General features: G+C 45.8%; 1 protein-coding gene across 2 annotated transcripts in view; it reads left to right on the top strand.

Moving 5' to 3' along the window:
• The window catches only part of DCDC2 (doublecortin domain containing 2), a 156,783-nt gene that overhangs the window by 135,204 nt on the left and 7,847 nt on the right, over nt 1-13,732 (top strand). For both annotated transcript variants that reach the window (XM_025891267.2, XM_025891266.2), the window contains one exon: nt 12,989-13,291. In XM_025891267.2, the coding sequence (XP_025747052.1) occupies nt 12,989-13,291 (303 nt within the window). The remainder of the gene's footprint in view (nt 1-12,988; nt 13,292-13,732) is intronic.

The raw sequence follows: 13,732 nt of genomic DNA, 5'->3' as shown, positions 1-13,732 counted from the left end.
TCTCAGACACGTCAGTCATCGGCCTCAAGCTGGTTAGGTGTTCTCTGGATCTGCTGTTTAGAGTTATCCTGGGATTTTTCTTGACCATGATTTTGGGAATTTCCTTCACTTCTTCAGGGTTTGGCTCTCCTTTCCCTTGGATTCCACATCTTCCTCTTTCTTGGTCACACCTTCCTTTGTTGTGGAATTTACCCCGAGTGGCCTTCTGGGAAGCACACTGTGGTTGAGACTTTACATGTCTGCACATGTCTTTTTTTTTCTACTCAAACTTGATCATAGGTATGGCTAAGTATAACATTTGAGGTGAAATAATGATTTCTCATTATTTTGAAGCCACTCCTCAGTTGTCCTTTCCATCCAGAAGGGCAGTTGGGAAGTTTGATGCCATTCTGTTTCCTGAAACTTTGTAAATAATCTTTTTTCCCCTCTTTGGAAGCTTTTAGGGCCTTGTCTTTGTGTCTGGTGTTCTGAAAATTTCCAGTTATGTGCCTTGGTGCAGCTCTTTTTGCTTACTGGACTGGGTACTCAGTGGGCCTTTTTTTTTTTTTTTAAAGGTTTTATTTATTAGAGAAAGAGAAAAGGAGTAGGGGGAGGGGCTGGGGGACACGCAAACTCCCTTCTGAGTGGGGAGCCCAATGCATGGCCCAATCCAGGACCCCAAGATCATGACCCGAACCAAAGTCAGATGTCTAACTGACTGAGCCACCCAGGCACCCCTCTCGATGGGCTTTTTAATTTTGGAAATGTTTATTTCACAGTCCTGGAAAAAAATTATTGAACTATCTCTTTAACAGTTTCCTTTTTCCCACTCCTCTCTTTCTGGAACTCCAAATATTTGGATATAGACCTTCTTAGACTGACCTTCCACTTATCTCTCCTATGTTCCATCTCTATAAATCTTTTACTGTTTTCTCAACATCTTTTTTTTATTATGTTATGCTAATCACCAGACATTACATCTTTTAAAATCAAAAATCCTCAGCATTTATCTTCCATCTATTGATTTTTCTCTTGTCATCATATTTTTAATTTCTAAGAGCTCTTTCATATTCTCTGAATGTTCATTTTTGTAGTCTCCTATTCTTGTTTTATGGATGTGATATCTTCCTTTATATCTCCAAGGATTCATCTGTTATTTTAAACGTTCTCTTCCTGCAATATCTCTTGTTTCTTTTTCTCTTTCTTTCTAGGTTTTGATCTCTGTCTCCATGTTAGAGGTGTTCTTTGGCTGTCTGGTTAGATTTTTTTTTTTTAATTGGCATATATCTGACATAGAGCATTGTATAAATTTAAGGTGTATGGTTAGATTTTAGGGTGAAATGTTAGGGAAATTCTGTATGCATAGGTTCAGCTCCTCAGGTTGGGGGAGTTTCACTGTAGAGTGATTGGTTTTCGCCATTTAATTGGCAGATCTCCATTTTTCTTTGTTCTTTTGGGTTGGTCTCTTTCCTTTGAATGGAATCTTTTGGGTGTCAGCCTGACTGTGAGCATTGGGGGATCTGACTGTGGGACGGGGGCTTGAGGATCTTGCTGTTAGGTAAAGAGATTTATTCTTCTCAGTTTCAGTATGGTGCCCATGGTGCTCTTGTTCTCAGCTGTGCTGAGTCTGCTCCCCTGTAGTGCAACATCTTTAGAGAGGAAACCTCCTGTATTTCTCAAGGGTAGGGCCAGGGGATCTTGGGAGTCAGTGCACTTCTTTTAAAGACTCTAAGCCAGTCCCCCTATTTTTAGGTACACCTACACCCCTTTTTCCAGAGATAGATGGTGCCACCAGTCCCTCAGCTTTCTGTAGGTCCTTCAGCGGGCAGAGGTCTGCTTCTTGGCTTCTCCTCCTACAGGAGGAAATTTTAGCAGCATCAGTTCTGCTCTTACTGGCCCCACATCCATTGGTTTTACTGTTTCCCAAATTTTGTGGCTGTTATTTCCTTTCCAGGCCTCTGTGCCCTTACAGGTTCACCTTTTTTAAAAAATTGCCTTTACTGACAATTTGGAGGGACGTCAGAAGGGACTAAGTGAAAAAAAAAAAACCCACAAAAACTCACATTTGTTCAACTTGCTGTATTTAACCAGAAATCACTTCCACACTAATTCATCACAGGGGAAATAAACTGTTTTTATAGAATCTCCAATAATGATGAGAAACTGGCAGCCTGTGACCAAATCTCCTACAAGAGATTCTTCTTTGGCTGGCACAGGGCTTACAGAATCTCCTTAGTAGCCTGGGTACTCTTCAGTGCACCCCCGACTGCAGCATGCCGTGTTACGAACACCGCTCCTGGATTACACACTTCTGTCATTTGCCCAGCTCCCAGGGGCATTTGAGCTTGTGATTATTTGTCTACACATATAGAACATAATGCCACTAAAAAAAAAAAAATCTGTAGTCGGGGCACCTGGGTGACTCAGTCATTTGAGCATCTGCCTTCAGCTCCGGTCATGATCTCAGGGTCCTGGGATGGAGCCCCGCGTCGGGCTCCTTGCTCAGCGGGGAGTCTGCTTTTCCCTCTCCCTCTGCTCCTCCCCCTGCTGGTGCTCTCTCTCTCAAAAATAAGTAAAATCTTAAAAAAAAAATCTGTAGTCTAACCAGAAATGAGAGGTTTGAAATCCCAAGATGCCCATTGACACAGTCCTGTTCTCCGTGCCCTCACGCGGTCTCACCACTTACCCGACCTGCTGCTTATGGGGAATTGGCTGCCACTTGCAGTTTCTGCTAGGACAGGTGAGCTGGTTGGAAAGCTTCTCTCCGTTACTTTTTCATGTGTAATAAAAGACACAGAAAGGCAAAGGGGGCTGCTTTTTCTGACCAGACCCGTAGGTCTACTTCCATGGAATGGATTTGTGAAAATAAGAATTATAAGATGTTTAAAACCAGAAGGGATGTGGGTGCAAACTCCTTAATTTGCCATTGAAGACACAAAGCCCTCTCTTCCCACAGACCACAGCCTGTTGAAGAGGTTCTCTCCGAACACCTCAAGGAAGGGCACTGCGGGGGTGGGGGGGCGCTTAGGGACTTCTAGTTTTCCCACAGACAGCAACACATCCCATCTGTGTGGAGTGCTCCTCGGCTGTCACTGCCTTCATGGAACAATATCTCCAACAAACAATATCTCCACCATTCTTTCAAGTCCTACCCTCTCTGTGAACCGTGTTCGTGTTTGCTGCTGCAAGCCTCGCACACTGCTGCAGGAGTTGAGATACAGGTGACCTGGCTTCCTGATTTCCCCGTGCATCCTCAGCAAGGCTCTTTGTGACATCCCGTTTCCTGATTTCTGTTTACTTGATGGAAATGGTGTTAAACATTAAAATGTAGCCCTCGGGGGATTTCTGATGTGAGAGAAAAATCAACATTTACTTCTAAAGTGAGAGAACTTAATGGGGATTTTTTTTTTCTAATGGTGACTAAAATAGTCTCATGCTATCTAAATATAAGTTTCAGTGGATTCTGTCTTCCTGGATGTCTCAGGAGCGTGGGGGGAGGTTTTTGGACCCAGGTGAGCCAGCTCTCAGCAGGTGGCTAGCCAGAGCCTCACTCTACTGTGTCCTTGCAGGGTCGCACCTGTGAACATAAACCCCCCTTTTTTTGTAGGTCACAGTACTTCAAACCACATTTGAACCTTTTTATTTGTTTATTTTTCTTTTCCCCTCTGTGAAAGCTGAAAATAGGAAGCGGTACTTTGCTATCATGAAAAATTGAAACTGATTATTTCCAAACACCTCATTCAACTTGGGCAGGAGATGACTTTAGTTTCCATGGCAACAGAAATAAAAACAAGTAGGGTGACTTCGGTGTCTGCAACACCAATGCCCGAACTCCACAGAAACGCCTTCCACCCAGAGCCTGAAACAAACCCTCCCTCTTTCCCGAAGCACGAATGTAGTAAATGTTACATGAGAAGTGGACATGAGGTCGTCATTTTGTTCCTTGTTGGTGCTGATATCCGCTTCCTGGTGGAGTGGGTTTGGGGGACGGGGAAGTGACAGGTGGGATTGGGGAGGAGACGCGGTGGTCAGGGAGGGTCCCTTGACTAGAAAGTTCTAACTTGCACCATTTTCTCAGATAGCCAGGGTCTTAAACCTTAACATATATTCCTCAGGGAACTTTGACGTAAATATAAGACAAATCAATGTTTACTGCTAAAGGGGGCGGGACATCAGCTCTGGTCTCTGTTTCGATGCCTTTCCCATTTCTAATTTTGGGCGCTGCTGTGACTGTCAAAGGTGTGATGTGAGTTTAAAGTGCAAGTCCTTCGAGCAGCCCCAGCTGTCCGTGAATACCATCCAAGTAATTGACGCCTTTGACATTTTGTGACTCATTTCCATATGATTTCCATATTCCATTTCCTTTCCTCTCACCACTCAGGCATCCCGAGTTAACCTTAGTCACCGCATGCATACTCTCTAGGAATCCTGAATACTTAGAGCCGTCCCTGCTAGGATGCAGCCCGCGCTAATAACTACCAGACCTTTCCTGACTTGCCATACAAATCAACCATTATCTCAGACTGTCTGTTACGAAGTAAATAGTAAGAAATGCATGTAAGCAAATGCAGGCCAAAGGCACTTGGAATACCAACACTGGTGTTATATTAAGGAGAAATGTGGAACCTTTCTAGTGGAACTTTGTAAGAGCAAATTTCTTGTGATAAATAATGTGCTTTTTTTTTTTTTAAGAGGGAGAGTGGGGAGGGGCAGAGGGGGAGAGAGAATCTTAAGCAGACTCCCCACTGAACATGGAGCCCGATGCAGGGGCTCCATCTCACAACCCTGGGATCATGACCTGAGCCAAAACCAAGAGTCAGATGCTCAACTGACTGAGCCACCCAGTCGCCCCTAAGTAACGTGCTTTTTGAAAGGTAAAAAAGTTCTCAGCTTTCTTATAAAAACTTGTATGTTTAAGGGTACATATTGTCTATAATTGTACATATATGTGCAACATGTCTGTTACTCCAGCCTTGCTGTGGATGTTCCTGATGTCAGAGAGACCACGAGGCTGGAATCGTTTGAGTGACTTCTGCGATCCTTGTTGTTCTATTAACATACATCGGTTTAGTGAGTGTCATGGAGAAGGTCTAATGAATGCCCTTTCTTGACTCCAGCGAAGCGTAGGAATTGTGCATTATACAAGACATAGGATTCCACAGTTCCTCGTAGGCATCAGCTAGTCCTGAGATTTTAGGATGGATGTGCTGTTTGGAGAAATGATTCCTACCCGAAAACTGGTTCTCTTAAAATTTTAGTCACAAGTTGGCTAAAATTTGAGGTAAATGAAGGAAGAAGGTAAATCCCCTTCTTCAGGGGAGAAGACTTGAAGCATAGGTAAAAGCATCTTCCTGATTTGTTGCCTTTGCTCATGCTGCGTCTCCTTTCTGTAACATGACTCTTAATAAAGAATGGCAGTGTGACATAATTGGAATAAATCTTGTAGAATTGTCTTTATGGCTAAACAACATTCTGTCGACAGTCAATCCTATTTTCTCCCAGCTTTCAATAAAATTGGTGTTTTTTTAACATAAAAAATACTATTCTCACTTCAAAAGGCACTATTACATGCAACCAATGAATCATTGAACACTGCACCAAAAACCAATGATGTACTATATGTTGGCTAATTGAATTTAAATTAAAAATAAAAAAGAGGTACTATTTCAAGGTACTGTTTACAATTAGAAATTTTAACCAAAAATGCCTTCCCAAAGTGGTGTATTTCTGACCATATCGTGACCAGGTACCTGGAGAGTGCCCAGGAAATGGGAGCCTTGTCACCGTCATCTGTCCCTTCCCAAAGGCGCATATTGCACTGGTTTTTGCCTGTAGGATGCGTATTTGTGTTTAAGTCAAGACAAGGACAATATAATACCATGGTAAATGTGGTGATGGATACAAAGATGAATAAGAAAGAGCTGTTGCTTCTAGAACCTTCCAGAGGGCCTCTGTAGAGCCCCATTTTTCCCACAGTCATTCCAAATATCGTTCAAGGAATCTTTGCCCACTATTTTCGTATCACATAAATAGCAAATAATCGCACACCGTGGGTACAGTGTACTGAGGAGATCTGACAGGTCTCATGAGAGCACAGGTAAGGCATGCTGGCTGCTTGAGGGAGCAGCCATAGATCTTGTGCAGGAACCCCTCTTGCTTGGGTAGGCACACGGTTTCTCGGGATCACCTGCGAACTGGCTTCTGCCAGGTGGAGGGGCGAGGTCTCGCATGGGAGCTCTGCTTCCTTATCTGCAGGAGGGACCCTGTGATTGGACCTGGCGAAAAGGATTTTTTTTCCTTCCTGTTTCTCTTCCTCCTCCCTCACCTCCCTCAAGATTAATTGCCCTTCTTTAGTCTTACCTTTTCCTTTGGGATCCCTGCTCCTCCCTCCCCAGACCCCCCAGCCCCTCCCTTTGGCTTTGTGTCTACTCCTTTCTACCTAAATTATTAACGTTATCAGGATCTTTGTAGGGTTCTCTGAGGTTGTGAATGTCTTAATGAAAGTGATGAGCATGGATTTGACAACTGTTTGAGAAAAGATGTGACCTTGGAATCTGATTGTGATGAACAGCTGCTTATTACTGTGGCATTTAATCAAACTGTTAAGCTTTATTCATGAAATTTCAAGGACCAGATAATGGTCAGAGTCCTAAATATGTAAAAATTTTTATCAATCTGCCCCGATCTATGGATTTTGAAGAAGCGAACCGACTCAAGCTCTGGAACTAACTGAGGATGATATTAAAGAAGATGGCATTGTCCCACTTCGTTATGTTAAGTTTCAGAATGTTAACAGTGTAACTGTATTTGTTCAGTCCAATCAAGGTGAAGAAGAAACAACAAGAATTTCGTATTTTAATTTTATTGGTACTCCAGTCCAGGCAACGAATATGAATGACTGAGGTGGGGGCAGAACGTGGGCTCTGTGCACACGAGCCTTGCTCCCGGACTTGACGCTGGTGCCTGGCTAGCTGGGACTGTCCCCGCACCCCGGGCATAGGGCAGGTCCAGCTAAATGCACAGAGTCTGAGAACTACTTGGGGATTTTGAGAAATGACATAGTTGTAAAGATTTTGGTGGGGGGGGGCGGGCTAGGAATATTTTTCTAGCACTTTCTGTTTTTTACTTCTTTTTTAAAATAGAATCAATTTTTTCTTTTTTCTTTTTAAAGATTTTATTTATTTATTGGATAGAGAGAGAGAGACAGATAGTGAGAGAGGGAACACAGGCAGGGGGAGTGGGAGAGGGAGAAGCGGGCTTCCCGCGGAGCAGGGAGCCCGATGCGGGGCTCGATCCCAGGACCCTGGGACCATGACCTGAGCCGAAGGCAGACGCTTAACGACTGAGCCCCGCAGGCGCCCCTCTGTATTTTAATTCTAAGTAAGCTGCTCGTCTCAGCTCTATTTGTTAGTTCATCCACTCAGCTCTCTCAGTCATTGGGCACCACCAGTGACTTTCTACCAGGAGGCACTGGACATTTTGTGAAGGGAAGCTTCTTACATCTGAGACAAGGGAGGCGTCTGGCTGGAGTATCATCGCAGAATAAAGCAGGGTGATAACCAGAGGTTGGTTCCTCAGTTAGGCGGCATGTTCTGTGGGCGTCTTAGCAGATACAGAGAGGTGGCCACATAGCTCTACCTGGTGGTCAGGGGCTGGGGCATACAGATTCCTTAGAAGTTGAAGCAGAGGGGCACCTGGGTGGCTCGGTTGGTCAGGCGTCCGACTCTTGATTCCATCTCAGGTCATGATCACGGGGTCCTCCTGGGATTGAGCTCTGCGATGGGCTCTGTGCTGGGTGTGGAGCCTGCTTAAGAGTCTCCCTTCCCTCTCCCTTTGGCCCTCCCCTCCTGCTCATGATCGCACTCCCTTTCTCTTTCTCTCTCCAAAAAAAAAAAAAAAGAAAGAAAGAAAGAAAGAAAGAAAACATAATAAATTAAAGATTCTCCTAACATACAACTGTTAACCATTCTTAGATATACAGATATGTGGCCCTTACAACATTCACAGTGTTGTTCCACTGTTACCCTGTCTAGTTTCAGGGCATTTTCCATCTCCCCAAAAGGAAACCCCATGCCTATTTTTTTTTCTTTTTTAGATTTTTTTATTTATTTATTCGAGAGAGAGAGAATGAGAGATAGAGAGCACGGGAGGGAAGAGGGTCCGAGGGAGAAGCAGACTCCCTGCCGAGCAGGGAGCCCGATGTGAGACTCGATCCCGGGACTCCAGGATCATGACCTGAGCCGAAGGCAGTCGCCTAACCAACTGAGCCACCCAGGCGCCCCATGCCTATTTTTTTTTAAGATTTATTTATTTATTTGAAGGAGAGAGAGAGAGAGCAAGTGCACGAGCAGGGGCAGAGGCAGAGGGAGAGGGAGAGGGAGAGGGAGAAGCATGCTCCCGGCTGAGCAAGGAGCCTGACACGGGGCTCAATCCCAGGACCCCGAGATCATGACCTGATCTGAAACCCAGGAGTCAGACACTCAACCGACTGAGCCACCCAGGCACCCCGAAACCTCCTGCCTGTTAAGCAGCCTTTCCCCATTCTCCCTTCTCCTCAAGCCTGGCAACCACGAATCCACTTTCGTTCTTTATAGTTTGACCTGTTCTGAATGTTTTGTGGAAGTGAAATCATACAATAAGTGACTTTCTGTGTCTGACTTTGCGTGGAGCTAACTCACAGCCTGCCCCCCAGGGAAGAGCTGTTCTAGCTGTGAGGGGAGATCCCAAGGCCCTTTAAGAACGGCATTCACCTGAGTGGACTCTGCTCTGTGGGCGTCCCGCTGCCTGGGCCGAAGGTCAGGTCAGCGTGGTGTGAGGGGCACCGGCCTCCTCCCGGAGAGTCTCTCTGCAGCAAGAGAAGGATTGAGGGAGTGTGCAGCTTGCTGAATTTCCCTCCTGTCTTCCTCCCACCGTGGACCCCCACTGTCCCGTGGAAGGGGTGTTCCTTTGCTTCTCTGCAGGTCCTCACCATTGTATAGATTTTTTCTGTGTGTGTGTGTGTGTGTGTGTGTGTGTGTGTGTGTGTGTGTGTGTGTGTTTATGGGTGTGAAACCCAGTGTTCCTTCCTGGGATGATTTGATTGATGTATGCACTGGAAACATCTTTAATAATTTAATGCCTGCTTCAAAGGAGATTACACCAAAAAGCACATTGCTTTTCATTTATTCATTACAGATCCGTCATAGCAGAATTTTTTTTGTTTTGTTTTGGCCTGAGTTGTAGTGTCATAGTAATAATAAATTGTGTTCTACACTGTGGATATTTTGAAGCATTATAAACCTTTAAACTCCTGTTACTGTCTTATTTAAATTGATCCAGTTGGTAGCGTAGCACCTTAATCTTGCATTTCGTAAAGCTGAGCTAACCCGATGCGGCTTCCTGTGATGACAGTGAGGTAACCATGGTGGGAAAGCGTAACAGAATGGATGGGATGCAAGGGTAATACTGTGCGTGTGCGGCGGCGCCCACAGTGGTGGGGAGAACAGAGCCTGCATTCAGGGCTGGGCGACTCCCTTCTTGGAGAGAGGTTAGGGTCTGTCCCAGCTGCCTGCCTGAAAAGAAGAAAAAAAATGTATATGTGTTTGGGAATTGGGAGTGAAGAAAAAGCGTACAAGGAGAAACACAAAACTAAAATCTAAAAGCCAACTCATACGTTTTGCCACATTTCGGTATACGTCCAGATTTCAGGAAAGGAAAATAGACTTCTGTTGACGCAGAAGTAGCCACCTTACCAGACGTTAGCATGTTCTTGTAATAGGTTCTCAGAGAGACAAGAAACAGATAGATCGACATTCCTAAATGATCGCAGTAAATTTGGGGTTTTCTCTGTTATTGTCATTCAGTGTTTTTTCTTATAAAATTCTGTATAACTTCTTTTTAAAACCAAAACCGAATGTTGCTCCGAATAGGGCGAGTTTAGATACACTAACAGTTTCTAGCAGGGTGATATACAATTATCCAATTCTCAGAAATAATCTAAAAAGAACTCTGCTCCCGTTGGCCGTCAGTGCTGTAGTATTTCTGGAGTTTTGTTATGTAATGCTTCGGGGACTCTGCCTAGCCATCTTTATAACATTCCCTCGCTGGATCACACCAGAAGTCTTTAATAGAAATCCAGAAATGTTTTGTTCTCAGGTCGGTAATTCTTTCAGCGTTAAAAGAAATGCTGCATATTGCGGAGTCACACCTTTTCCAGCTGTTGAATGGACATTCGAGTGTGCTTGCTGTGGTGACTATGTGAAGTAGAAGCTTCTCGTGGTATTTCTTTAAGGAAGGACACCAGGACTTGGGGGCAAACTCTCGCCTGGGGTTCAAATCCTTGCCTTGCGGTGGTCGCCGCCGCGTGATGCTGAAGGTGTTGCGCGGTTTCTCCTTTTCCTGATGTGTGTGCGGGACATAAGAGGCGTACTTTTGCAGGGTTGCTGGGAGGGTTTCACGGAATGATGAGCACGTAAGCGCAGAGCATGACACTCAGCACCGATGGGAGCTGGGGGCTCCGTGGATGGACCCCACCTGCACACAGCATTCCCGCAGGCTTGCATCGGTTGCCATGACCAAGACCAGGTGGCAGGCTGCCACGCCCACCACGAGAGGTGCCTTTCCTGACCCACGTGCTGGGCACTTCTCTGCGTGGGCCATGTTACAATGTGCCCTGTGACCGCCCAGCTCTGAGCTCCTTGGTTCTTGTTCTGTTTGTCTCTGAATGCCCAGCATCCAGAGTCCCGCTCAGCACAGATGGGTACTCCAGGCCTATTCATGAATCGCGTGACCGCGCCTTCCACATGTCTTTTAGGGCCGCACAGTGAGTCTCCCCCACGTCCTTCAGAGTCCCTAAGAAAGGAGCTTGTGGTCTCTGGGCTTGAGACCCCCCCCGGCCTTTGCTTGGCCTCTCATGACATGTGAGTAGGAAGCCGCCCACAGTGATTCTGAGTCGGCTCCCTGTTCTAGCTCTTTCCCATCTGCGGTCCCCTCTCTGCCCTAGGGTCCAATTGAGGAAGCCCCCCTCAAAGCCCTTGCTGCTCAGGGGTGCATCCACACCACCTTTGGCCCCGGACATTTCCTCTCCCCTGCTTTCATGAGGACAGCGCGCATCTTCTTGCTCAGCGGACTCTTCCTTGGCTTATGAGCGTTCTCTGTAGAGAGAGTGGGACAGCGGTGTGGGCATGTGAGCATGCTGCTTTTCCTCTTGGAAATTGGAAAAATCACCTTCATTCATTTCAGTCTTATACATCCTTCCCAAGCACTGTAGCCTCCAATTCATAAATCTTTGTCTTTTCTCTTAGCACCATCTGGCAGACCCACCCCCCGACATGCTCATTTCTGTCCAGCATTTGGCCTTCCCAAGGGTCTCACCCTGGGCAGCAAGCTTAGGGATTGCAGGGGCCCCACACTGTTTGACGTTAAGCATCCAAATGGAAATGTGGAAGACCCAGGCTCACTTGTACTATGATTTAAGCTGCATGATGGCAAACACCATGGTTATTGGATTATCTTAAGAACAACTAATTTTTTTCTTTCATTTTTTTTTTTTTAAAGTGTATCTTTGATACCATGCGGTCAAAACTGAGACTCTCCTTTGGCAGAATATAAGACTTCACGGTTCAACTCTTTTCCTCTTCAAAATAATGTTGTGTGGAGTTTTGCCCTTAAATTTTGCTTCCACTCTGTTTTGTTTCTTTTTTTTTCTTTTTTCTTTACTTCCAAAAATGGAAGTAAACTTACGTTAACTTTTACAAGAAGACCATTAAGACCTCATAACAAGCATTTGAACAGTTTGAGGAGAATGGACTTCCAGAGCTGGAAGGGGGGATGGTCAGGGTGAATTGCATCTGAGACCTTCATTTTACAGGTGCTGGAGGACCACGTGACCTGTCCAGTGTCAACCAGAAAGAGGCAGGTCTAGGGTCCTAACTTAGAATAAATCCTGTGTTCTTTCTATACTATACTTTAAAAGAAAAGCTGTTATTTTATTGCAGGCAGTAAAAAAATCTAAGGGCTCCAGGACAGAGTATGTCCTACAAATGGGAAGCGACTCTAGTGTTTTCTTAGGATGTGATGTGCCAGGTACAGTGGTAGGCACTGCATGTAACTTCTCTCATTCATTGCCCCCTGGATGTTTTATTATATTCTCATGTTACAAGTGGGCACTCTTCTTATGTTACAAGCAGTGAGGTGACAGCCAGTAAGTGCCTGGCCAGGGCTTGAACCCGGGTTATTCTCCAAAGTCTTGGTTCTGGAAGTCGGCCTTCTGCTGTCTTTTAAATCAGATTTACATGTATCCAAATAACTTGGAAAATGCCTAATTTGAGCTCATAAATTCTTGAGCACTTCTCATTTTTATAGAAAGGACGTAGAGTTTCTTGGCCTTGGACCTGCACGACCGTGTTTGTGTTCTGAGATATAGTGTGAGCCCCCAGGCATTGTGTGGGCAGCGGTCCACCTTTGGTGCTAGAAAGCCTGGCTTCACGTCCTGGTACCACCACCATTGCCCTCTTTCTGTATTTAGAGAGCTAAATATGCCCGAGGCAGTCGCGATGAGGAGGATGACTTCTCCACAGAGACTTTTTTTTTAACCTCCTCCCCTGGGCCGGACGCTCCGCTCTATATCGGCCAAAGGCCCTGCAGTCTGGCTTCATCTCTGCCACGGGACTTATGAGCACTGGTCCTGGAGTCACACACCTTGGTCCAGGCCTGGCTGTCCACTTCCGTACAGCGGGATCTTGGGCTAGATACTTGGTCTCTTTGTACCTTAGTTTTCTCACCAGTAAAAGGGGAATAATACCAACCTCACGGGATTGTTGTGAGGAGCAAAGGAGGAAAAATCCTTGTGAAGAGTGGCATTCAGTAGGTGCTCAGGAAAGGTTAGCACATTATCTGCTGCAGAGCACTCTGCACGTGTGAGGAAGTTTTACGTGACTGTAGGATAATCATCATCACGTTGTTATAACGTGCAGTGGAAAATCTCTGTTGCCCTGCTTGCTTTTATCCATTGTTCATTCTGACCCACCAGAGGCCAGCGGAAATAGTAGATGAGGAAGAAGACGGAGAAAAGGCAAACAAGGATGCAGAGCAGAAAGAAGATTTTTCGGGAATGAATGGTGAAGTTGAAGCAGGAGGAGAGAAGGAGACTACAGATGCCTCTGAGCAAGTCGGGGGGCTCCCGGCTCACAGTGAGGAGCCGGCGGCTCCCGCCCGCGTTAACGGAGGCACCAATGAAGAAAATGGCGAGGAGCTGGATCCGGTTAATACTGAGCCTCAGGAGGCAGTGGATGAGGAAGTAAAGTCGCAAGGAGCTGGCAGTGGACAAGATGAGGTATTTCTATTGCTTTTGCTCACTTGTGTTCATGTGTGAATGTGTGTGTGGTGCACACGCCCATGCACTTAGGGAATTATTCAAGCACTTAAGAGTTACACTGGAACCACTTACTGTTGAGCAGGGAAGGACTCAATACCATTTACTTGACTATATTATTTCAGGCACTTAAAAGTACTGTCATCCATCTGTCAGAGAATCCACGCATTGTCCTGTCATCCACCCATCCACACACTCATCCATCCGTCCACCCATCCACCCACTATCACCATCCCATCCACCCACTAATCACCCAGCCATCCATCCATCTGTCCATTCATCCATCCATCTACCCACCCACCCATCCACCCACCCACCCACCCATCTACCCACTCACCTACCCAGCCATACACCCATCCACTCGTTCCCCATCCACTCATGCACCCACTCATCCCCCATCTA

The sequence above is a fragment of the Callorhinus ursinus genome, unplaced genomic scaffold (genome assembly GCF_003265705.2).
Source record: "Callorhinus ursinus isolate GAN/ISIS: 27379988/994484 unplaced genomic scaffold, GSC_fseal_2.0 scaffold26, whole genome shotgun sequence".
Lineage (NCBI taxonomy): Eukaryota > Metazoa > Chordata > Mammalia > Carnivora > Otariidae > Callorhinus > Callorhinus ursinus.
The sequence above is the reverse complement of the archived record's forward strand: the minus strand, read 5'-3'. Positions and strand labels throughout refer to the sequence as shown.